The sequence below is a fragment of the Olea europaea genome, chromosome 2, assembly GCF_002742605.1.
Source record: "Olea europaea var. sylvestris chromosome 2, O_europaea_v1, whole genome shotgun sequence".
NCBI lineage: Eukaryota > Viridiplantae > Streptophyta > Magnoliopsida > Lamiales > Oleaceae > Olea > Olea europaea.
In genome coordinates this window covers 4,206,437-4,232,095 of record NC_036238.1, presented here as the reverse complement: position 1 = coordinate 4,232,095, position 25,659 = coordinate 4,206,437, and the positions used below count along the sequence as shown (strand labels likewise).

General features: G+C 33.6%; 2 protein-coding genes and 1 long non-coding RNA gene across 3 annotated transcripts; 1 reads left to right on the top strand and 2 right to left on the bottom strand.

Annotated features, from left to right (window-relative positions):
- Positions 1-1,522: 1,522 nt before the first annotated feature.
- LOC111409064 (organellar oligopeptidase A, chloroplastic/mitochondrial-like) lies at positions 1,523-13,036 on the top strand. Its single transcript, XM_023038967.1, is given in 16 exon segments — positions 1,523-1,788; positions 1,858-2,025; positions 2,107-2,230; positions 2,360-2,436; positions 2,855-2,998; positions 3,096-3,326; positions 3,386-3,476; positions 3,983-4,104; positions 5,307-5,414; positions 5,560-5,805; positions 6,365-6,510; positions 9,647-9,764; positions 10,863-11,054; positions 11,669-11,734; positions 12,546-12,617; positions 12,719-13,036. Coding segments are annotated over 16 exon segments (2,115 nt in total). The 5' UTR covers positions 1,523-1,665; the 3' UTR covers positions 12,806-13,036.
- A 1,736-nt stretch (positions 13,037-14,772) lies between these two features.
- Positions 14,773-15,427, bottom strand: LOC111375591. Its single transcript, XR_002699337.1, has 3 exons — positions 15,315-15,427; positions 15,041-15,116; positions 14,773-14,949 (listed from the first exon to the last, which is right to left on the bottom strand). It is a non-coding gene; the product is annotated as an uncharacterized LOC111375591 (long non-coding RNA).
- A 2,964-nt stretch (positions 15,428-18,391) lies between these two features.
- On the bottom strand, positions 18,392-23,108 carry LOC111409055 (probable beta-D-xylosidase 6). The gene is made up of 6 exons (XM_023038954.1): positions 22,190-23,108; positions 21,089-21,255; positions 20,897-20,994; positions 20,463-20,810; positions 19,381-19,797; positions 18,392-19,302 (listed from the first exon to the last, which is right to left on the bottom strand). Exons 1-6 carry the CDS (start codon positions 22,955-22,957, stop codon positions 18,707-18,709), a joined length of 2,394 nt encoding a protein of 797 aa, XP_022894722.1. The 5' UTR covers positions 22,958-23,108; the 3' UTR covers positions 18,392-18,706.
- Positions 23,109-25,659: the final 2,551 nt, after the last annotated feature.

The window sequence follows — 25,659 nt, the reverse complement described above, 5'->3', positions numbered from 1 at the left end:
TTTAATTGGATGCATTTAAATCCAAAATATCGAAATCTTATCAGATCACTTTTGAACGGGCTTGATCGAATTTCATAGCCTTTAATTCAATACACAATAATTTACACATATAAGCCCACATGATCGAATTAAAAGTTCTTGACAATCTCCCACTTGAACTATATGTGTCACCTTATAATTGTGTATCAAACATAACCTTATCACTATTTAGAATTTTGCTAGCATTATCGAATGCATCCCCAAACAACTCGATCCATCAATTATATCAACATAAGATCAAACCAGCTTTCACTACTTTCATTGTAACTGAACCCATCAATGGTCCTGTATATCGATATAACTGAATGATATAGATCAAGCGTGGACGTATAGCATAAAAATTACATGTGATGTGATTTGTAACATGCCTATTTCCAACTGGTCCACCTTAATAATTTAGTGAGATTATTTTAAACAAGTTTAGAGATAATAAACTAAATAAACATTATAACTGAAAATAACTTTAACCATAAACCATATCCAAAATAATAGTACATGTGTCCAATATGAAAAGCAAAAATACAAACTCCCACTGAAATTCGATATTTTCAAGAGACATTACACACACATGAGCAGTGTGCTCATGAAAGACTTTGGGTATTAATCCCTTAGTAAGCAGGTCTGCAATCATGAAGTTTGTTCCAATATGCTCTATTGACGCTTGTCCACTTTGAACTCTTCCTTTAAAAGTCAGGAACTTGATCTCTATATGTTTCAACTTTTTTGAGCTCCTGTTGTTATTGGAATAAAACACTATTGATTTATTGTCAAGAAATATCTTGAGCGATCTTTCTATATTGTCCACTATGCGTAGCCCAGTGACAAGATTACGCAGCTATAAGCCCACATAATCGATTTAAATCTTACACCGAGAACTAGTTGTGCGGTTGGCAATCATTGGAGTTGTTGAATTTCGAGCTTTAGAGAAATGAATGAGTGAAATGAGGGTTTGAGAATTTGGGGGTTCAATTTGACTCCAATACCGTGTTTCTCATTTCATTTCCCTCCAAATGCTTATTATTATTATTTTTTAATTGAATCCACATCAACATTTTCCACTTTACTCAGTAAAATACCCGGTAAAGCAACTCTGGACATTTAGCCCCTGTTTGATTAACATTAAATTAAATTACATTACATTCCATTTTTCTCTCTCATATTTTCAACCATACAATCTTCTATAAAATAATATTACACGTAAATCGAAAAATTTACCTTCTTTTTCAACCACTTATTTTTCTAAAAAATACTATTCCCCCCATTACCATTTTCAGGTAATGGGGGCCAAACAGGGGCTTAACTTTATTCCAAGGGATTTATTACCCTAATTTATTCTAGGGAATACATTATCGTAATTATACGACTAATAAGAAATATATCATCCTAATTACACGACTCTAAAAAGCCCCAACGCACTTCATCTCAGAGCTTTTTGTCAGGGGTCTGCATTTCCATTTTTGCCCCCAAACATTTCTCAAAATTCCAACCCCGTCACCTGCCCTGTTTTATGTTGCCCTGCAATTGCATCCTTCGCAGTCATTGTAACTCCTTTCACAAGTCATCAACAAGAGAACGTCACAATCCAATCCCCACTGTCCGATCATTTCTTCATCAACTGTCACGAGAATGACATCCCCTATCGAAGATAATGAGAACAATCCTCTGCTGAAAGATTTCTATTTCCCGCCGTTCGCTTCCATCGAGGCCGAGCACGTTCGCCCTGGGATTCGCCAATTGCTCAAAAAACTTGTAAGTATTGATTGTATGCACGTGTAATTTCTGTATTTGGATTGATGAATTGTGGTTTATTTGGATTAGGAATGTGAACTACAGGAACTGGAGAGCACGGTGGAGCCGATATGGCAAAAGCTAGTAGAACCGCTGGAGAGGATAGGGGATAGGCTGTCCGTGGTGTGGGGCGCGGTGTCGCATCTCAAGTCCGTTAAGGATAACCCAGAGCTTCGCACTGCCATAGAAGAAGTCCAGGTGTGTTTACATTTTATCTGAATGTTGTGTTATTTTTAGAGTGTTTTTGGTGCTAATGTGTGTTTGTTTTTGGTTTTGTAGCCGGAAAAAGTGGCATTTGAGCTTAGGTTAGGTCAGAGTAAGCCGCTTTACAATGCATTTAAAGCTATTAGAGAATCATCGGATTGGGAAGGGCTTAGTGACGCTCGTAAAAGGATAGTTGAATGTACGCATCACAAAAGTTTTAGATTATTGCCTTTATGGAAGAGTAGTCACTAGTTGAAGAGTAATTTATTGAAGGTTTTGGATTTTTATTTGAATTTAACATTTGTTTGTCACTGATCTACTCATTTAGTGCAAATAATGGAGGCTGCTTTGAACGGTATTGCCCTTGAAGATGATAAAAGAGAAGAATTCAATAAGATTGAACAAGTACGTTTTACTCTTGTTTTGTTAATTAGTATGTGAAAATGGGATTCTTAAAATGTCTCTGCTTAAGTATGTTATCGTTGAAGGTCATTTCTGACAGAAATGATGTATTACACTAATTGACAAAATGGTCATAGAGGCAAAGTAAGCAGATGAAAGGGCAAAAATGAAGGTGTTATATGACATTTTACTTTTATTGTGATTTAAAGAATAACATACCCCATCTAGTGGAGAGTTTATGGAAGTTGAAGAATGCTTTAATTGTCCTTTTCGAATCGCTATGCTATTGCATCATTGGTAATTTGTTTTTTCATGAAAACATATTTTTCTGAATGCTAATTAGCATGCCTGATTAATATGTTATCTATAGCTTTGCCTCTTTGTGGTTTATCGTCCTTTTCTTTCCTAAAATTATGTGTAGGAATTGGCAAAATTATCTCAAAAATTTGGGGAGAATGTTTTGGACGCGACGAAGAAGTTTGAAAAATTAATAACAGATAAGAAAGATATTGAAGGATTGCCAGCTTCAGCTCTTGGATTGGCTGCACAGACAGCAGTCTCTAAGGTATTCTGTATTGAACGTTGCTTTGCTTTTATCTCTATGCTGTGTTGAAGAGCGATTTTTTTTTATCTTCATTTTTCGTTTCTGCCTATAATAACAGAGACATGAAAATGCTACTGCTGAGGATGGCCCATGGATAATTACATTGGATGCCCCATGTTATATGGCTGTAATGCAACATGCTAAAAATCGATCTTTACGTGAGGAAGTCTACCTTGCCTATGTGAACCGTGCTTCTAGTGGAGATCTCGATAACACTACAATCATTGACCAAATTTTGAAGCTTAGGTTGGAAAAGGCTAAGCTTCTTGGGTATAGTAACTATGCAGAGGTATGACTCTCTATTTTAAATGTCTTTCTGGACATATTTAACAAGGTGAATATTGTTAGGTAAGTATGGCAACCAAGATGGCAACTATTGAGAAGGTAGAAGAGCTCCTCGAAAAACTTCGCAGTGCCTCTTGGAATCCTGCTCTTCAAGGTAGTGTGTTATACTGAATTTCATGATGAATTCATTTTTGTTTGAAAGTAAAAGGCAATCTGAACGCTGTTTCTGTGGTAACAAACTAACAATAGCTTAAAAATGTGGTTTGTAGCTGAGTAACGGTTCAATGTTTTACTAATCAAAGTAAATAAGCAAAAGCATTTTGTAATATATTAATATAGGAAATTGACGTACCTCTTACTGAAGAATGTTGTTACAGTTTTTGTTTTGTTGTCAACACAATTTGAGTGGTAAATAGAAGTAGAAGGTAGGGTAACGATTTGAAATATTTGAAAAGTGTTTGGCAGACCATATGAAGATAAAATTCTTGTCTCTCTGTAATAAATACGAGAAGAGAAGGATCCAGTGATCACCAGGAAAAAAATTCTTTTCTGTTCCAACTTGATTCCATTTTCTTAAAAAAAAGTTCTTTGAAGGTGAAAGGTTTTTAGACATTTAGATCGAAAATAATTGGCTGATGTTCTATGTTTTAATCTTTACAGATATGGAGGACCTCAAAGCTTTTGTGATGAACCAAGGTTCTCCAGAAGCTGATAACTTGAACCATTAGGATATCAGCTTTTGGAGTGAGAGGCTTCGTGAATTGAAGTACGAAATCAATGAGGTTGTGAATCTCTTTTTTCCTTGTCTCTTCCTTGCCCTTATCAGCTCAATTGTGATTGAGTTCATTAGATTTAATAATTGCTAATAGTCTAATACGTGTTTTTTTTTTTTTTTTTGCTTCATGAGCGTGGCTGACTTTTTTTCATAGCCTTGGCCAAATATTTATTTGACTGTATTTTTCGTTTCGAACGCTAAAGTATTATTCCTTTTCCATTTACGATTCTTTCCTTTTTTTAAACAGAAACATTTGAGGAGTTTGTTTATTCTCTTTCTATATTTCACCAAACACTTGTAATCTTTGATGCTCGGATCCTCCAAGTTTCAATTGGATATTTCATCGTTTTTGCTTCTTTTTTTTTTTTTTCTTCTTCTTTCCCCTTTTTGCTCTATATAAATCTAGTGTTGCCATCGAGAGGGTGGAGAAAAGCAGCGGTTCTAAGTTTTTCCTTCTTTCTTTTTTCTTTCCATTTTCTTCTTTTTTCCTTCTTTCCCTCTCTGTATTGATGGTTTAGTGTTTTGTTTATATAAAATGAAAATGGTCTCATATAGTGCTACTTAGTTCTTCACTAAGTTCAAATTGAATCAAGTCCCTCATTTTTTATTTTATATAATATTTAGTAATTTTCATGACTGAAAACTAAATTCCAAAATTCTACTTTATTCATCTTAACCCCTTATTCAATACCCATTTTCTTCTTTGTGAATGATAGATTTTGGTCTATTAAAAAAATGATAGCTTGAATTAGTAAATAAATTGATGTTTGAAAGATGTACCTAGTACCCGTGTCCGAAATTTAGATTCTTTTTAATCATGTTCCCGTATCCTATATTTTAGAAAATAAAAGATCTGACATTTAAATATGTACCCGTACTCGTACCTGTACTCGAGTCCAAGCAACATAACTTGTAATAGGTGGATAGGACATTTGATCAAAGTTTGATTGCTTCACACTTTCAAGTTGTATTTTTACATATGGTGAATTTGCTTTATATCTTTTCTATTTTTTGGTTTATTTATGTTGGGGTTAGAGAAAGACCTCACCATCATTGATTTGCTTGAATTTCTTTGCTATCATCAACAGTGACACTGTTATATTTTGTAAACTATCTTTCATTTACACTTATTCAGTTAGATTCTATTTGCTGTTCTATTTCTCTAAAATGAACAAGCTCTAAGATTGTTGCGCTTTTTAAATTCTACAGGAAGAGTTGCGACCTTACTTTTCATTGCCTAAAGTTATGGATGGTCTTTTCAGTCTTGCAAATAAGTTGTTTGGGGTTAATGTTGAGCCAGCAGATGGTTTGGCTCCGGTAAAACATTTTATAGTTTACATTTCATCTTTTCCTTCTTTTCACCCTTTGATTCTCATTGTTTTGTCTTTACTTTTATCTGGTGGATGAGTGGATGGTTTAGTGCATGATTTGTTGGCTAACAAAACTGTCAAACATTTCTTAGGTTTGGAACAATGATGTACAGTTGTACCGCGTCAGCGACTCTTCAGGGAGCCCAATCGCATTCTTCTATTTTGATCCCTATTCTCGGCCATCTGAAAAACAGGGAGGAGCGTGGATGGATGAAGTAGTTGGAAGAAGTCGCATCTTGTCGCAAGATGGTTCCTCTCCTAGATTACCTGTTGCCCACATGGTGTGCAACCAAATGCCACCTGTAGGAGATAAGCCAAGCCTTATGACGTTTCGTGAGGTAAGCACGAGGCTGATTATTTGAATTTCGAATAATTATGATTTCCTTATTTCAATTTGTCTCTTTCCTCTTGTCATCCCGTGGTGGTGCAGAAAAAAAGAAGAAGCAATTTCCATGAACTAAGATTAGAAATAGAATCATGTAGTGCAATTCGATTATTTTTAATGGAAAAAACAAATAGCGTGAAACTGGGATGAAACATTTCTTGTTGGAATCCTTAGAGGGGAAAATAATGACGCAATGCCTGCAGCAGCTAATGTTTTGTGTATTTCTTGGGTTATGAGCAATTTCTACATGTTTTGAGGACCAGTGCACTTCGTGTTGTGGTTGAGCTTTTGAAGGATGAGAATGGTGATGTTAGGAAAAAAGTGATGGCTAGTTGGCGCACTTCTTGTTTTCAGGAAAGGGAGAACTTGCTCTTCAGTACCATTTTATAACTATGATGGCTATCATGCCTTAGCTCTAATATAAATGTTTCTGCAAATATTCAATGTCCTGATTATAAAATTGTGCTATTATATATTTGATTTTGGTTGCTGGATGGAAATGGTACCTATAGGTTGAGACTGTCTTCCATGAATTTGGTCATGCACTTCAGCATATGCTAACAAAGCAGGATGAGGGTTTGGTTGCTGGTATACGAAAAGTAGAATGGGATGCTGTGGAATTACCCTCCCAATTTATGGAAAATTGGTGCTACCATAGGTTCTCTCTCTCTCTCAATTTTTAATTTTTATTTTATTTATTTATTTAATTTTTGCATTGTTAAGTTAAAAATATGCATTTAGTATACCTTCAAACACTTTTTAATCCTCAAAATTTTGGGTCTCTCAAGGTTTCCTTCCCCATAGATTGAAAAATCTCTATATCAAGCTTCAAAAGTAGGGATGGCAATAGGACAGTGCGGTGCCTTCATTTGCCGCTGTCCTGTTTAATATATAATTCCAACCCTATACCGTTCGGTGCCCTGCAAGTCTCAGGTCGACTATTTTTTAATTTTTTTGCCATTCCTAAATGACCTTACCTTGTTTGGCAGTTATTTACTTCAATTTCTATATTTTTATTATTAAAATAAACACACACATAATTATATCTCTATCATCCTTTTTCTCCCCTAAACTTGAATATTATTCACTATGAAGCATGGATACTTGTAAACTCGTTATGTATCCACATCCGCTACGTATCCAAGTTTGAATACTCTTCAATACCGTTCGATATGTGCCAAATACTTTTTTTAATTATTTTATATTTTTTAATTTTCTGTATCAGATACATATTTTTAATTATTTTCGGTACGTATTCGATACGTTAAGACACTTGAAGAAAAATGTTATTGGTGAGTTTGATTCTATCACTAATTGTATAATATGGATTCATAAATTTGATGGCTATTTCGTGGTTCAAATGTATCTTTGTTTCAAAGCATTGCTTTGAAATTTCTTGTGTAACTTTTTTTCCCCCCAGCTTGTGCCGAAAGAAATTGGAGTACATATTCTTTGATCAGAGGACGTATAATTTAACGACTTCGCAACCCTTTCTCTCCCCCAATCAAGATATTCTTTGCTTCGACACTATTTTGGAAATCCAAGGACTCAATCATATGAATATATAAAATAAACGATGTTTGTAGATGGAATCCCCAGAGAAGAGTTCGAATGGCAGTTTCTACTCCCGTCACCCCAGAATGAAAGGGGTTCGAATAAAAAAATAAAAGAGTTGAGTAAATCAAAAATCTAAAGGAGGTTCATGGCTAAAAATGGGCAATCCTGAGCCAAATCCTATTTCCCGCTCTATGAGGACTAAATAACTTCACAAAAAGTTGAATAATTGATTTTTATTTATAGAAATCTGTGTCCTTTTTAAAAAAAATTATCCCTCTATTCAAAAGAAAAATCCAAAATGTGGGACGTGTAGGAGATTCATTTGATACTCTTGAAAGTGTTGGACTGTTTAAGGATACTAATCTACCATTAGATAAGTTAGAGAGTATTATTTTTAGTGATAATGAAGAAACTAATGTTAATGATGTTGAAGAAAATGAAGTTTGGAAGATAATACTCTTTAAAAATTTATTTTAATTTTTTATAATGCTTCTATTTTAATTTTTTTATATTAATGAAATTATATTGAATTTTATAATACGTATCCGTGTATCCTAATTTTTTTAAAAATAAAAGTCATATTGACATACCCATATGTATTCGAATTAGTATATGTATTCGTGCTGCTTAGTTTATCCATGCTTTAGGCGCAAATCTTTGAAATGGAGAAGATTCCTTTTTAATATTTTAAATTAGGGTAATTTCATATTAGATGCTTTCACATATAACGAGTCTACTACAATGATAGTTTCTTTAAAAGAAGTCTTGCTTATTTTTCATTTGGTCGAATATCAAATATTTAGCTATTTTATCTTCTCCATTTGCCCAATCAATTCATCACTAGAAATTATTATTTAGGTATTGTCACAAAACCCTTTGACCTTTGTCTCTATTTGTGGAATACCGTTTTTTCCTTTCATTTTGATGAAAAATCCCCCTAGATCGTCCAAAGCTTGTGAAACACTCCTACCATCCAATTCCGTTAGTCTAGGCGTTAAATCCACTTAAAAGGGCCAAAATTGAAAGGGACAATTGCATATGCGAACCCAAATCTTTCGTTTTATGCAGTTTATACCCAAACGTTTCATTTGTGTTACCCACAGTTTTAAACTTTTTATTTTGTTACAGCAGCAGGACAAATTGACAGAATCGGTTCCATTGTTAGTTGACCAAAAAAAAATTGACCTCTTTTGATCAATTTTGAGTGATTGTAAAAGGAAAAAATTGTAACTTTCCAATTCCCACATTAAATAATTCAAAAAATTAAATAAAAGAAAAAAAATAGTAAAAAGCTTTCCTAGTAGTAGGGCCCTAATCATTTAACTTCTATAGTTATTTAGAATTTGGACATTGTCTATGCAAGCTTAAGTATTTTTTCGATCATAACGTGAATCAATGATATTTAACAGCCTCTATGTGTCCTCTTTGGTTCCTTGATTTTTCATCAACTTTTATATGCAACTATGCAAGTGACTTTGCTTATATCTTTTTATGGCCTTCTTAGATTTGCCTACAAGATGAGCTTTTATCATATTCTTCTTGAAAGATTACATATGCCTCATAATTTGTTTTCCTCTCATCAATCCATGCGTTGTCCAGAATAATTTGAGAGCTTTATGTCTCAATCCTCTTGTTAGTGAATGATATAGGAATTTTCTTGTCAGAAACTTTATCATTATCCTTCTCTATTTTTTGACCAACCTTCCATCAATCATTTTCTACTTTATTTTATTATTATTATTATTTTTGGCTGTTGATTCAAGATGTGCAAATTTCCTTAGTCCTGCAATCGTGCCGGCAGTTTTGTAACTTTCTTTGAGCATAAATTACCTATACAGACAGGCTATCCATAAATAGGTAAAGAAGTTTACCTCATTTTTACTATAATTTTCTGCAAGACTTTACTATTGATAAGTAAATCGATGCTAGAATACGCTTGCATGTTTAATTTAATAATAAGGAAATCCTGTGGCCATACTTCGTGGGTGACCCAAGACATCATTGCATCACTTTTGAAAAGTTGAACTAATGGAAAAAAATTTTTTTTTTTTTTTTTTTTTTTTTGAACTTTCTGTCCATAACATCTCTGTACAAACGAGGTTTTGTTGGTTTATGTGCCTTACAAGTCTCAATGACTTAAAAATCTAGTATTTCTCAATGATGATGTTCATGGTGCATGATATACGTTATTACGTTCAAGTGGATGCTTGATGATTAAAGTTAGCATGTTGTTGCAGAGATACCTTGATGAGTATCGGTAAACATTATAAAACTGGAGAGTGTATTCCTGAAGACATATACGAAAAGCTTCTTGCTGCTAGGACCTTCCGCGCTGGCTCTCTAAGTCTTCGGCAGGTTTGTGCTTCTTTCTCATCGAGTTTTTTTTAGCCTTTCTTATTCAGCTGGTTTTTGCCAGTCATTGCTTGATGTATCATAAGATGTAATTAGTCAAGGATCTTGTCATTATGGCCTAGACTTATGATGGCATGTTATGAAATGTTTCATTGGCCAATCAGTTAATAACAAAGCTAACAATCTGGCATTGCCAGTGGTAATCTGTATGTCTTTGGATTTCTTTTAATGCTGAGGTTGGATATAAGTTTTTTGTCACGCATTTAACTCCGCTTCACATTGCCTCTGCCTATTACTCAGGATCTGCAGACCACCTGAAGTTATCTTTTCTGTTTTGGGAACTGATTGGAACTCCTAGTATAGATATTATATGGAAAACTTTCCAATTTAAATACTTAAGGAAATATAACAAGGGTTTCGTATTATAGATTTTTTAGTATTTTATTAGTTGTTTCCTACTTAAATTAGGTTAGTTTAAAACCTATATAAAGGGAACTTATGTATTGTAATAGTTTGACTTGATATTGAATAAACTCATATTTCTCCCTTTAATTTCTCGCTCTATTGCACGGACACTTTAATTAGGGTAGCGTGTCCGTGTCCATGTCTAATACGTGTCAGATGCCAATACTTCTCAAACACTCTACCATAATCATTTTTTTATTAGTAAAAAACAAATATATACTCATATTTAAAGGATTCCAACAAGAAAAATCAATAACAAGTATAAAATTTAATTTATACTATATAAATGAAGAATTTTAAAAAATTTAATCAATATGTCGTGTCATCACTTTTTTGGAAAATCACGTTTATGTATCCGACACATATTGTGTTAGACATACATATCCGTGTCAGCACATCATAGATTTCTCTTGATTCTCTCCCTTTTTTCTCTCTTTCTTCTCAAGTTTCATTCTCGTTCATTCAAAACTTCTTCAATTACAATAATTCAAATGATACTTTTGTTTATTAATGTATTCTTTCCTTTGTCTAACTTCGCAACTAGAAGCTTTCCTCCTGCTGTATCAATGAAGATGAAGTGGATACTGACTTTCCATTAAAACTTCTTTATCAGTTTCCTTCTCTTGCATACTGCAGCTTAGATTTTCAACTGTTGATCTAGAGTTGCACACCAAGTACGTCCCAGGTGGTTCAGAATCAATATATGATGTCGATAGGAGAGTTTGTGAAAAAACGCAAGTGCTTCCTCCACTTCCGCAGGACAAATTCCTTTGCAGTTTTAGCCATATATTTGCTGGTGGATATGCTGCTGGCTACTACAGTTACAAGGTATTTTGTTTTTTTATCTGTTGAGCTCTTCTCATTTTTCTTGGTATTGTAAGTTTTGCCTTTTAATGTTCCATTTTGATCTTTTTATATGGTCGAATTCTGCGCAAATGACTTGAAAATTAGGTTTGCAGCTAAAAGCATGCATGGTTAAGCTGATAAATTTTACTTATAAATAATTAAGGTTTGAAATAATAAAGGTTTTTTATTGGTCAATGTTGGAAATAAGCAAGCTACTTATTTTTATAGTAAGGTAAGAGTTATTTCCAAGAAGTAATATATATATATGAGGGGTTGTGCTATGTGTACATTAATGGCACCCTCAATGTACAAGGAGAATAATCCATATATGAGTATTGCTATAAGTATATAAGCATATACATAGGAGTGTCCATAATACCATGTGGCACTCTACCATTTGCCTGTTTAAAACACAATCAACTTTTTTAACCATATCTTTTCCCTCTACATCACCATATGTCATCCTTTATGTACATTTATTATGTACACTTAGCAAAATCCTCTATATATATATATATTAAGAAACTTGGCACATGCCTTTATAGACTGAGAAACATTCTTGGCTCTAAGGGTTGTTGATGTCCCAATTTGTGCAGTGGGCTGAAGTTTTGTCTGCCGATGCTTTCTCAGCTTTTGAGGATGCTGGTTTAACTGATGATAAGGTATGGATGCTTGCAGTTGTTAAATATCTTATTTTATGCTAAGCTTAAGTACAAATAAGCAATTTTCCTACTGATTCTGAATACAAAATTATGTCTTAGCTAGATATTAACAAAATTTCCAGCCTCATCAATGTGGATTGCCGCATGAAATAGCAATAAAGCTATTCGAGACATTTGTAATTTGTGGCCTAATTAGATGTCATCTTGCTTTGAACATAGGAGTTGCTAATAGTAAAATTTGGAAAAAAGAACCGATTGTATGGAAATACTTCATGAAGTCATGCATGAGCATCCTGTATTGCTGAATAGAGTACCCTCGTTGCATAGATTAGGCATACATGCATTCCTGCCCACGATTTTAATGAATTTGAAGAGATTATAATTTTTAATGAATTTTGTGAATTTGAATAGATTTCCATAGAATTCAAAAGAATTTCATTAAAAATGATGAAATTTTAAGAGTGAATTTGTATTTTTAAGCTTGAAATTCATATAAATTTTTTGAAATCTCTTTAACAATGAAATTCTTATAAATTCACGAATTATTGAGAATGCTTAGATTTAAAAGATTTCATTGAAATTTGTTAAAATCTCGTGTTGGAAAAACCTAGATTTTAATGGATTTTAAAAAATCAATTAAAGTTTCAATTGGAACCCCTAACTTTAAAAGTACTTCCAAAATACATTAAAATCTCAGTTGATGATACCTTTGTTCATTTGTTTATTTTTACTGCCACCAAATTTATCAGGAGAGGTTACTCATGTGTGTTATATGATCTGTAATGTCACAATGGTTAATGTGCTATAACAGGCGGTAGAAGAAACTGGCCATAGATTCCGAGAAACCATTCTTGCCCTTGGAGGTGGAAAATCACCCCTAGAGGTTCGACATAATGAGGCTATTTCTTCTCACTATGAAGTGACACTAATTTCTGTAGTTTACATTGATCTCAAATTTTTATTTTGCCGAAATGCTTGTTTCAGGTATTCGTGGAATTCCGAGGACGAGAACCCTCTCCAGAGGCACTGCTCAGGCACAATGGTTTGTTGCAAGTTGCGGCCTCTGCATGAATTTAAAGGGTTGGATTTTTATTAATGTTTGGTAATCAATACTCGACTGTATTTTTCAAAGAACCTCATAACACCAATAATTGAATTCTTGTGCTTATTTATCGTATTGTATTGTTAAAATGCCTATAAAAGGTACTCAAGGTTGAGATTATGTTAAAAAGTATGCACCAGTTCTTCCGAATTACAAGTATCAAACTAGTCTCGATTGGATGAATAAATTTTTATTTTATAACTCGTATGTCTAAATAAACATTTTATTTTATGAATGTTATATTTGTTCATAAATTGTAGATTCATGTTGGGTTGGATGCTTGACAAGTCAAATCTGTTGAGGGTGATTTTTTAATTAATTTTTCTTCGAACTTTCATGATCAAAGAAAATTCTTCCCTGTCATGATTGAGCCAAAAATTTCAAAATTGTGGGCCAAAAGATAAGTTTATCGTATAATTCAATATGACTTTTGACATTTTTTTTATTTTGTTGGGCCACTCTTTTGTGAGTAATCTGAATCGGGCCTCTGAACGCTTAGAAAAACGGATTCAATATTTAATCAATTTATCAACATATGGTATGATCCTCTTGTCACTTTGAGGTACTCTATTCTTGATCGAGAAATATACATACACTTAAGTTTACCAACTAGATGACAGCGTACAGACATGGCAAGATTTCATACGATGATGGACAAATACAAGGTTTAATTAGCCTTTTGAATCTTGTGACTTGTGCATTCTATCATTTAGGTGATAAATTGAATGTACAAGTAGTGTTATTGTTCGTAATTCGTGTAATACGAATGATCGATGGACTTAATAATTACATCAATTCATGAATGTTAATACCACCATTTTTTAATTTGAAATTCAAACGATATAACATTTATGTTTGTCTATCATTTTTCAAAAATTCTTTAAAAAAATAAAAAAAATACTCATTTTCAATTGCACTTTTTCATAACACATTTTTTGAAAAATCATTATTTAAGAACGCATTGTTTCCAAATATCTCTTTTAATGGGCATCAAACGGGCAAAGTATCATATACACATGCATTCTTCTAATTAATTTAATAAAAATGAAATATAATGACTCTGGAAAAGTCAAATCTGTTAAGCTTGATTTTTTAATTAGTTTATCTTCGAACCTTCATGATCAAAGAAATTTCATCAGATCTTTCTTCCGTGTCATGATTAAGCCAAAAATTTCAAAATTGTGGGGGGCAAAAGACAAGTTTCACATCATTGTGTATCACTTTTGCATCACATAATTCAGCCCTTGTTTGACCCCATTTTGGGAAAAATGTTTTTTTTAATAATGTATTGATAAAAAATGTGTGATTAAAACATAAGAAAAAATTGTGAAGTTGCGTGTAATATTATTCTATTAAATGTATGGTTGAAATGATGTCAAAATATTGTTTAAAATACATTTTTTTTTCAAAGAATGGAGCTCAACCAAGGCTCAATATTTCGTCAATTTATGGTGACGTGGTATAATCCTCTTGTCATTTTGAGGTACTCTAATCGTAATTGAGAAATGCTACATATACACTCAACTTTACTATATAGGTGACAGCATGCATACATGGCAAGATTTCATAAAACGGTGGACAAAAATAAAGTTTCATTAGCTCATGGAATCTTGTGACTTGTGCATTCTATCACTCAAGAGATAAATTTGAATGTACAAGTAGCATTACTGTTCGTATATATTACAAATGATCAACTGACTCAATAATTACATCAATTTGTGAATGTTCATATGATCGTTTGTTAATTTAAAATTCAAACGATACGGAGTCCCTATTTGTCTACCATTCTTCAAAATATTTTTTTTTTCTAAAACTCATTTTCAATCACATTTTTATCACACATTTTTTGAAAAATCACTATTTCGGAACATTTTTTTCTCCCCCCAAAAATCCCTTTTTAGGCATCAAACAGGGCAAAGTATAAAATACACATGCATTCTTCTAAATAATTTAATATAAATGAAATATATTGAGTTGTAGAGCAATTAATACATCAGTGTGCAGATCATACACATAAATCATAGCAAAATTATTGATAAATCAGCAGATGAAAATGATGGAGGGATCACAGCAACATTCATCAATGATCCAACAGCAACACAAAGCTGCAAGACTAAAAAAATATATAGACAAATCAAAATTACATAAAATATATATATATATATATATATATATATAGAGAGAGAGAGAGAGAGAGAGAGTACCATCCCTCAAGAAAACTAGGTTCTCTCCTGGGAGGGGGAGCAGCATAATACTGTGGAGGTGCCATTACAGGAGGTCCTTGGTAATAACCAGTAAATATTATGTTGTATGTTAGTATAAGTATGCATATGTGCATCTAAGAAAGTCTCTTACAAGGATTTGACTACTTTCATGTATATATTATATATATGTGTGTGTGCATATGCACCACAGATCAAAAACTAGTGTGTGTAGGGTGCAAAAATCAAGAACTAACAAATATAAAGATGAAAATACCTTGAGCAGGATAGGGATAGGCATATTTTGGTGGTTCTGTACTCATTTCTGATCCTCACAAAGACTTGGATGAAGAAATGAATAGTGATCAATCAGATATATGTATTAATTTATGAGGAAAAACAGACATAATGAAGTGTAGTAGTGGGGTGGGGTGGGTTGGGTTGGGTTAGGTTGGGGTGCACATCAATTTCATATGCATCACATACAATATTTTTGTACATTTTCTTTGTCATTTTCTTCTTTTTCTACAAATTTCTTTTTCGTTCTTCTTCTTTATATCTACTTTTTCTCCTTTTTGTTATCAAGATGTATTCCTTGTGCACTTTCACATCGTAGTCAACATTCTCTTCTCTCTTAAGAAGGGATTATTGGTCAGCTTGAGAGTGAGGTGATAACATTTTGTTCCGTTAAGCACGGGCCATGTCGAGTTAGACATCGATGGCACCGATAGGTCAATTGATTGGTCCTACCAACAAATTTGAAATATGGTATTAGTGATTTCAGACCATACTTTTCAATACATCGATCTAAAATTCGTAATAGACTTTAGAAATCGAGTCTAGTTGTAGACCAGTCGACCACCTACTTATTTTGACACTTTTAATCAAATCTTGATGGTGAGCAAAGCTATAAAATATTTAGGGAGTGGTTGAAAATTAAAAGGCTATATAATTCTAAAAGCTACTTTACAAAGAATTTGGTATTATCCAAATTAATTTCCTATTTTAATGCCGCATAATTTTTATAAATTCGAAGCTATCAAAATTGATTATTTTTCAAATTCAAATAATTGTCTTCAAATTTTAAAATTTTACAAAATTGATTATATATCGTCTTACTATTTTAATTGGAACATGTAAAGACATGATACATCATATATAACTGTACCTAAAAGGTGAACAAAAAATATGATTTTCAAAATATATATTTTAAGATAATACTGAAATTTTTTTCGCATATTTAACTAAACCTAAAAGGTGAACAAAGCCTATAATTTTCTAACTAAAGCCTATAATTTTCTAACTAACGGGAAAATAAAAAGCAATAAAAAATAAATAAATTAATAGAGTCAAAATTCAAGTGTATATTTTACCATAACAATGACCCATATATGTATGGTTTCAATGAAAGTTACATAAAATTAAAAAAAAAAAAAAAAAAAAAAAAAAAACCTCATCTAGAGTGAGTAAGACTTACCTAATGGTCCATTTGATCGCAAGAATGGAAATTGGGTGGAAAGAAAACGAATTTCAGGAAATTGAATTGTCTAGAACTTGTTTTACTAAGAATTGTCGATTAAATGAATTTGATTTGTATAATTTTCCACCTGAAAAATATTGAAATTTTAGATCTTTTGGTATTCGTTTGACTTTGTTTTCCATAGAAATTGTCAATTAAAGAGATATAATTTGTTATAATTGGGGATAAAAAATTTCAATTGCCTAGAAAAAATCTAGAAAACCAAAAACCCCCAAACCATGGGAAAACCAATTCCTCAAAAAGATGGAATAATGGATCACGTAGGGGTGTTGCTAAGAAAATTTGGCCAATTAAATATGCAAAAAGTTGGAAAATAGATTTTAATTTCCTACTTCCATAAAAAATTTGTGCAATCAAACGGGGCCGAAGAGTATATGTCTCCTCAATGGAACTCATTTGCACTTTTTAAAAAATTTGAAACTCTAACTGCAATTACTCTTTTTTTTTTCCCCCTTTTTATTTTGATTACTGAAAGAGGAGGTTAAATTCATTATTTTATGAGGCTTTAACAAAGGAAATGAACGGTAAGAATGTTTTGTCAAAGAAAGATCGAATGGAAGGTCCAAATGCCAAAATCAAAACTTCGATTTGCACAATAAAGGAAAAAGAATAGGACATTTTAAGCTAATTATTTTTTATTTTATTTTTTTTGTTAAATCCGACTAATCACTTAATTAAAAAATATAAAGGGTGAGTAGTTAAAAGGTTAGACTAGTATTGAACTCATGACGATTTTTCAATTAAACCAACCAGTTTGAGCTACGTCTTGATTTTTTAAGAGCGTATCTTAGATTGTTCTTGGATTTTTCAATTGAAGAGGCAAAGCTAAACTAGTTTCCAAACAAGAATAATATTACATGTATATAATCGTGTAAACACGGGTTTACATCCCCTTCACATGGAGGGAGCCCACACATATAAAATATGCGTAGGCCCCTCCATGTGAGGAGGGTGTAAACCGGTGTATACACCTTTATAATTAGTGTTAAGTATGAGATTAAAAGATTTAGCTTTGTTTGACATCCATTAAATCAAAACTCTTTTCTTTTTTTTTCTTTTTTTTTTTTTCATAAACTTGTTTTCAACTATACACACAATGAAATATTTTACACGTAAACTCAAAACTTTTTTTCTGTTTTTTAACCACACATTATCCAAAAAATTACTATTCCAAAACTCTTTTTAATGGATGTCAAAAAGGGCTAAAACTAGACGTGCAAGGCATGTATATTAACGAGTTGATGGTACTACTAGAGGGTCCCATCATGATATACTCTAGATAAGCTATTAGGATAAGAATAATGTTACTTATACATAATAGAGTTACATAATAATTTACATACAGATGAGGTGTCAAAAATAGAGTGGAAAATTTTACTTTATTTTGATTGAAGAAATTCCCACCCAATCATATTGAGTGATTGTCGTTAATTTGTCGAGCAGCTAGTTTTCACCATCTGTCCAGGGTCCTGTGCAGTTAGTACCCAGGGACACAACAAATAGGTGGAAAAAGGAAACTTCCTTTATCAGTAGAAGTAAAGGGCTGTGACTTGTACGTATGAACTGGCTTGGACATGGCTGCAATGTGCATTCCCTAACAATTTTCCATAGTTTATGATCATTTAGAAATCTGCATCTTATACTTGACTACGTTAAAACTCCCAAGTACATGCTTGGGACGTAGTAACTGACAGAACTAGACATAAAATCAACAAAGTTTTAGCTTATTTTTGTGACAATATCTGAAAACCGAACTGAAAGTAATAGGGAGATAAAACACACTACGTAAATGCGCAACTTAAACGAGTTATTAATAAAAGTTGTTAAATATTCTTGTGAAATTAGAATAGATGAATCAATTTGTGGTTTGTAGAATGTGTTGTACAGTCATCTTATACATTATGATGATCTCACCCTTTCACTCACATGAGACACAAACTCTATATCCATCAGAATAAAAGCACAAGTTACCTGACAGAAAATATTTAATGCTGTAGAGCTACCGATTTTTATGATCGAAGTGTTGCATCAAAGGAAACTGCACTGTCCAGAACCCGGATTAAGATGAATTCACAAAGAAACTCTCTAATGAAAATCCAATTTGAGTGCTGGACTGAATTTAGATTTTGTCACATTTCAATTGAAAGAACATGCTCCTTGTCTTCTAATATTAGAATATGATCACCCAAAGGCAATATTCTATTTCCGTGCTCATCTGCAATGCTAAGATGTTCACACGGGTATACCAGAAAGCTCATTTCAACAGTTTTATAGGATAGTGTGTGGACACGTTCAAAACCAATAAGCTGTCTTTCGGGAGAACCCTTGAAAGATTTTGACGTTCTCGAAAATAACAGAACAACTTGGCTTCCATCCACGTCTCCATCATTTGTCACAGAAATTTGCACGTTGAACCTCAATGAGTTGCAATATTCCACCTCATCAACAAGAATATAGTCAAGAGCACTGCTTCTATCAGAAAGCATGGTCCTTCGTGGTCCAGCCTTGATAAAACCCTGTAAACTCAGTTTGCTAGGAGCTGCTAGAATTTTGTATGTAAAACTTGCGTAGCTTAATCCATATCCAAATTTGTAGAGTCGATCTCCAATGTAAAACCGATAGGTTCTTCCCGGGTAATTTTGAGAAGAATCAGCTCGCATGTTCATGTCGCTCATTGGTACATTGGTAAACGACTCAGGATACCAAGTCATGGGTAGTCTTCCGCCTGTTTTCATTCAAAAATTGCATCATTATCTAGTGTATCATGATTCTAATCCAGGATCTGGAAGTCGCATTTACGAACCTGGATTATGGTGTCCAAAGATAATATCCGAAAGTGCTCTTCCACCAGTCTCTCCAGGGTAACCAATCCAAAGAATGCTAGCAATACGCAGGTCTCCCTTGGCAAAGGATACGTCAATTGGTCCACCACCGGTAAGAACTAAAATCAGTGGCTTCTTACTTGAGGCAGCAACAGAATTAATGAGTTCCGTCTGATACCCTGGCAAGAGAAGACTATACCGGTCAAGGTCCTCCGCTTCTTGTGATAAATCCAGTCCAGCCACAACAATTACATATTCGGCTTCTGTAGCAATGGACAGAGCTTCTGCAAAACTGGAGCTTGAATTACAAGGTATATCTTTGCATCCCGCAGCATAATACGTGTTCTCTACATGTTCTTGGAATCCTTGAAGAATGCTTTTTTGTTCACATGGAACTCCTACAAAAGGGATAAAATTCCAAACAGCCAATTTGCATAAGCATATTACCTAGGACTTAGGAGAATCTTACAATAGTCTTGATTTTCAATTGTGTACTATTTCTTCTCAGTACAAATAGATTTACAATAAAAAAAAACTATGTCGAGGACATGACCTTTCGAAGGTCTTGGAAATATAAAAGCTTTTTCACGGGTGACGGTGTTTGATGGAAAAGTAGCTTCATTCAAATATTTCCCGAGAAATCATTGACAACATCACATTTTGGATTTAATTTGCCTTCATTCATAAGTTAAATTAGATGTTCGTGGATGTTGTAGACATTTTAAATAAATAAATTTGTCCCCTCTAACAATTTATGCTTTAAATGAGATTAATTCAACATGTTCTCAGACCTAACAAAACTGTAGATATACATATGAAAGATGTCCACTTGTCAAGCCTATAATGAAAATGATTTAAATAACAAAATTTGTCCCCACCTAAGCTTCAAAATCAGCTGATTCAATATGGTCTCAAAGCTAACAAAAATATGAGGTCATGTCTCGCCGAACTCATTTATGAAAAATGTCCACATGGTAAGCCTATGATGACAAAAAAACCCATAAATTGTATTTAAATATAAGTTCTCATTAAATAAAACTCTGTAAATGTAAAATATCCATACCTACATAGCCACCGCCCAAATTGGTTGAATTCGACATAGGACCGATAATGGCTAGTGAAGAGATACTGTGTTTATGTAATGGCAGGAATTTCTTGTCATTCTTTAGAAGCACAATACCCTGCCTTGCTGCTTCAAGAGCCAAATTCTTGTGCTCTGAAGAGCATACATCTCGAGGTCCAAAGTTCCAGTATCGATTTCTACCAGGAGCTCCATCAAAAAGCCCAAGTTGGAGTTGAACAGAAAACAGATAGAGCAATGCTCTATCTATGTCTCTCTCTGAAACCTTCCCTTGCTCGATTGCAGCTTTAGTGTGCCTCAGCATATATGTTCCACAATTAATATCAGTTCCTGCCATAAAGTTTAATCATAAATTCAGCATAAATAACAGTTATGTGAGAGTGTTATTACTAATATCCAAAGAAAGCATCTGAAACCTGCTTTGAGAGCACTGGCAACTGCATCCTCTGGTGTTTTTGTGTAGTTCTGGTTTTCATATATAGTAGCCACAGCATCACAGTCCGACGTGATGTATCTGTAGCATTGTATGATGGAACATAATTATAAGTCTCTGCAAAATATCAGATCCGTCACATATTTTATTATAAAAATGGGAAGGAAAATACCACCCTTGAAAACCCCATTCGGTTCGAGCTTTCTGTAACAGATCGTGATTTGCACATGCCGGTACTCCATTTACACTATTGTATGAACACATCAAGCAGCTTGCATTACCCTGCTGGATGCAAGCCCGGAATGGTGGCTGATATGTGTCTGCCATATCCTGATCTGTTATCTGAATATACATGCAAATAACTAAAGCTTTAATTCCAAGAAATATTAACTCAACATCCTATAAAAACTATAGCTTATTTTCCATTGTTATAAACGATCTCTTGTACAGGAATTAATTTCTCTCAATTCTGTTTTTTGAAGGCTATGACAGACGGACTAAATCCATTTTGACAAGTAACTCTAGTATCACAATAGCCAACAGACTTGAAAAATTACACATTTATGCTTGGTTCAATTAGTAACTTTTAATTATCTTATGATCAACTTCCTTCCATTTTGCATGTAACAGTCCAAGTTTACAAACACAACGGTTGAAGATAAAAAAATAAATAAATTTGTCACTCTTTTGTAGTTTAAGCTTTTAAATGAAGTGGTATCATAGCAAACAGAATATCTTGCGTACAAATTCAGCTCCCACCCATTTATGAGCCCTTCGCAAAAAACAAAACTAGCTTGAACGTGAAGAGGCTAGTTGAAGACAAATTCTCCTGTCTAACGACTTAAACTTTTAGACGAGGCCATTCAACTAACACCGGTGATTAAAGCAGAATAAAATCACGCTTCAAATGAATTGATAGTTGCTGAATATAATAGTGCATAGTCTTTAGTTTTGTTGAATATATCTAAGAATGCAATTTATAAAATGAACTAGTTTGCTTGCAACTCTCTCAAATAGTGCTTTTTCACATCAAATATTCAAGCACCTAATCAGGTGAATCAAATACTAATACTTATGTTCCAAAATTCGAAGAAAATACCCTATAGCAACAAAAACAACAACCAACGGAACCCTATTCCTAATAAATTTGAAGCCGGCTACATAATATTTTGCCGTCATTCAGTTCGGCTCATTACTAGATCTACTTGGAATATATAAAGAAACAAAAGCCAAAATGAATCGAGAAAATAAGGAACTCAGATCAAAGAAACTTTACCACAGCATTGAAATTGTATCTGGTGAATTGCCCCCATTTCTCCAAATCATAAGCGGTGAAATGTTTGCAACAAGCAGACAACATTAATTTATCACTCCCATAATCATTTGTCAACGCTCTACTTTGTGAAAACCCATGTTTACGTCTCCTCCAAAATCTCTTGTTTTGACCCTGAAAAGCCCTCACATACTCTACAGCATAAGCAGCAGCCACCACAGGGTCTTCCCCAGTAGTTTCTTGACCCCTCCCCCATCTGGGATCCCTAAAAATGTTAATATTAGGCGCCCAAAATGTCAATCCAGCTTGTCCCATGTTGTACATGGCCCGGGCCTCGACTGCTATGGCCGAAGCAATCTCCGCCCATAGGGTTCTGTTGAATGCGGCGGCCGTGAGGATGACTTGGGGGAAGATTGTGGCGGATTTAATAGAGCCGTTGAAAGTGATCCCAGGTCCATTGGTGGCGAGGCCGTGGAGGGACTCGGACCACCACTCATAGGGAGGAATTCCCAGCCTTGGAATGCCGGAAAAATTATCGCAGAGTAGTTGGATTTTTTCATCGATTGTTAAGAGTGAAATTAAGGATTCTGCTCTGGCTTTTGTGGGATTTGAGGTATTGCAAAAAGAGTAGGAATTAAAGTAAGGTGGAGTGCATGGATACGGAAGATTATCGGGGTTTGAATTCTCGATTGCATTACAAGGAGAGGATGAAGTGAGAAATTGGAGATAGTGTAAAATGAGGAAGAAGATGGATCTTGAATGGGCAGACATTACTGGGAAATTAGCCTTGATCAAGATTCAATTTTTGTTTAGTTTGGTCAATTTAATACCAGTTGTTGGAAATTTCTTTTGGCCCATCAATTCAGGATAATATTTTGGTCATGAGATTAAACAAGCAATAATTTATTCGAAGAATCCAATGGCATACAAAAGATTCTTTTATTTGAAGAATAATGTATTTTTGGTTGGCCTTTGATGAAGTACTCATTGCTTGTCTTTACAATAAGATCACTTTCAGTAAATAAAATAAGAAGTTAAATATCCATTTCACTCTATATCCATCCCTATTGAAAGTCTAAAAAATTGCTATTCTTATCCACATAACATTCTAATATTGTCCTTAGTAATTCATTCAATTAAACCCTATATAATTTTTATATATCTATCCCATTATAATTTCTTCAATCCTTCTATATAGCTATCCACATGGAAAAGGAAGATAAGATTGCCTATTATCATTGTATTATGTTACTCAAACAGAGGCTTTTGACAGCCCTTGTGACAGGGTGCTGATTTCAAATCAAGGGTTGAGTCCCTTTTTGAGTAGTAGGGTTCATTATCATTAGATGTTCCTTGACTAGTTGGCATGATAAAGGATCCAGATGATGAAGCAAAAAAAGGGGGGGGGGGGGGGGGGGGAATGAGTCCAGATAGAGTACGAACATGCTGCAATTCAAAATTCCCGAGTGGGATAATGAAAAATTTACATAAGATTAAAAATGTATTAAAATTTTCTTTTCTAAGAGCGGATATAAATAACTTTCGTGGATATAAATTACGGTTCTCTAAAACAAAATGGCTGTTTCTCAAGCTAAAATACATTTTTAAAATTCAATTATCAACCTTATGAGTTGATCATAATCTTATTCTCTAATGAACAAAACTACTCTAATAATTTTTGGAATAATAAAAAGGGAAAATTGCAGCAGAGGCCCCAAACCTTTATAACATTAACAGACTTTCCCCAAACCTTTATTTTGTTGCAACCGTCACCCCAAACATTTCGAAACGTTGCGACGGAAGCCCTTTTGGAAATTTTCATCCAAATGTCCATTAGTTGACTAAGAAATTTGACTTTGACCACATTTTTAATATTTTGAAAAGGGTAAAATAGTAATTTTCCATTTACTACATTAAAATAAGTTAAAAATTAAATTTAAAAAAAAAAAAAAAAAAAAAAGAAAAAAAAAAAAAAATTAAAAAAAAAAAAAAAAAAAAGTCAATCGTCTTCTTCATCCAACCCTATCCCCTCCCCTACGGCCCTACCCCTACCCCCAAATCAGTCATCGCCACCTCCACCGACACCTCCACCTCCACCTCCGCCAACACGGTTGTATCGAATCCGCTCTCCTCCTCCAAGTCCAAATTCGCTATCCAATCCAGATCTGAAACATAGCTTAGTTCCTCTAACTTCGACCAATCCCTCAAGGGCCTCAACCCTAAATACTCCTATTTAAATTTTTTTTTTTTTATCAAAATCTCGTTAGAAATTTGAGTTCAATCCTCAAAATAGGTGGTAGTTCTCCTCGCTGGGCCGCCTATTGAACATCTTGCTGACAGATCTTCTGTCTCAATTTCTTGCTTGTGATTTTATCTGAACGACTTATTCGTGGCTCACCTTTAGCTTTTTAGTGGATTAAGAATTGAATGGGAGTGCTGAAGAATCTGCCTAGAGAAAGGAAGTTTTGAGTCTAGGTAATACTTGCAAGTTCTGATAATTTTGATGCTTCAACCTGCAAATGTAAATTGAATGCAGGTTTTATTTGCAGAAGAGAACTGTGCGAGCAAACTTTGAAAAATGCTATCAAATGGTGAAGGTGAGGGATTGAGCTGATTGTGAACAACCAAGAGTTTTATATGGCGGCGTTTCCATACCTAGTGATGGTGGTCGGACAGAAGACTGCACCTGATTTTGGGCTGGGGGCTGGGTAGGAATGGGGTAGGAGGAAGAAAACAATGGATTTTTTTTTAAATTCTGATTTCTTCTTCTTCTTTTTTTAATTTATTTTAATGTAGTAAATGGAAAATTACTATTTTACCCTTTCCAAAATATTAAAAATGTGGTCAAAGTCAAAATTTTTAGTCAACTAACGGACATTTGGATGAAAATCGTCCAAAAGAACTTTCATCGCAACGTTTCAAAAGGTTTGGGGTGACGGTTGCAACAAAACAAAGGTTTGAAAAAAGACTGCTAATGTTATAAAGATTTGGTGCCTCTATTGCAATTTTCCCTAATAAAAAAATTATACTAGAAAGTTATTTATCGAGAAGAAAAATGCAGAGAAACGAGTTTGTTCAAGGAAATAGACATTAGAGTGGTTATATATATATATATATATATATAAGTTTAGGGATCGAAATACAATTGAATAATTAAAAAAAAAATATATGGTCAAAATACACAAAACAATACTAAATATATAATTCATAGGAGAAATTGACACCTACAAACATTTAGCTCTTGATGGGTTTCTATAAAAATTAAATTTGTAATATATTTTGATAAAAGTTAGTGAAATATGTAATTGATAAAATTTGCGAGATTCAAAAGATTAATTTTTATTGAAATATACTAAAAGTCTGATTTTAATCGTCACCAAATAGGAGTTAAATTTCATAAATCAGGGACTATAATTATAATATTTTGGGTAAAGTAAATATTAATTAGTAAATTACCATTTTATCCCCACAGC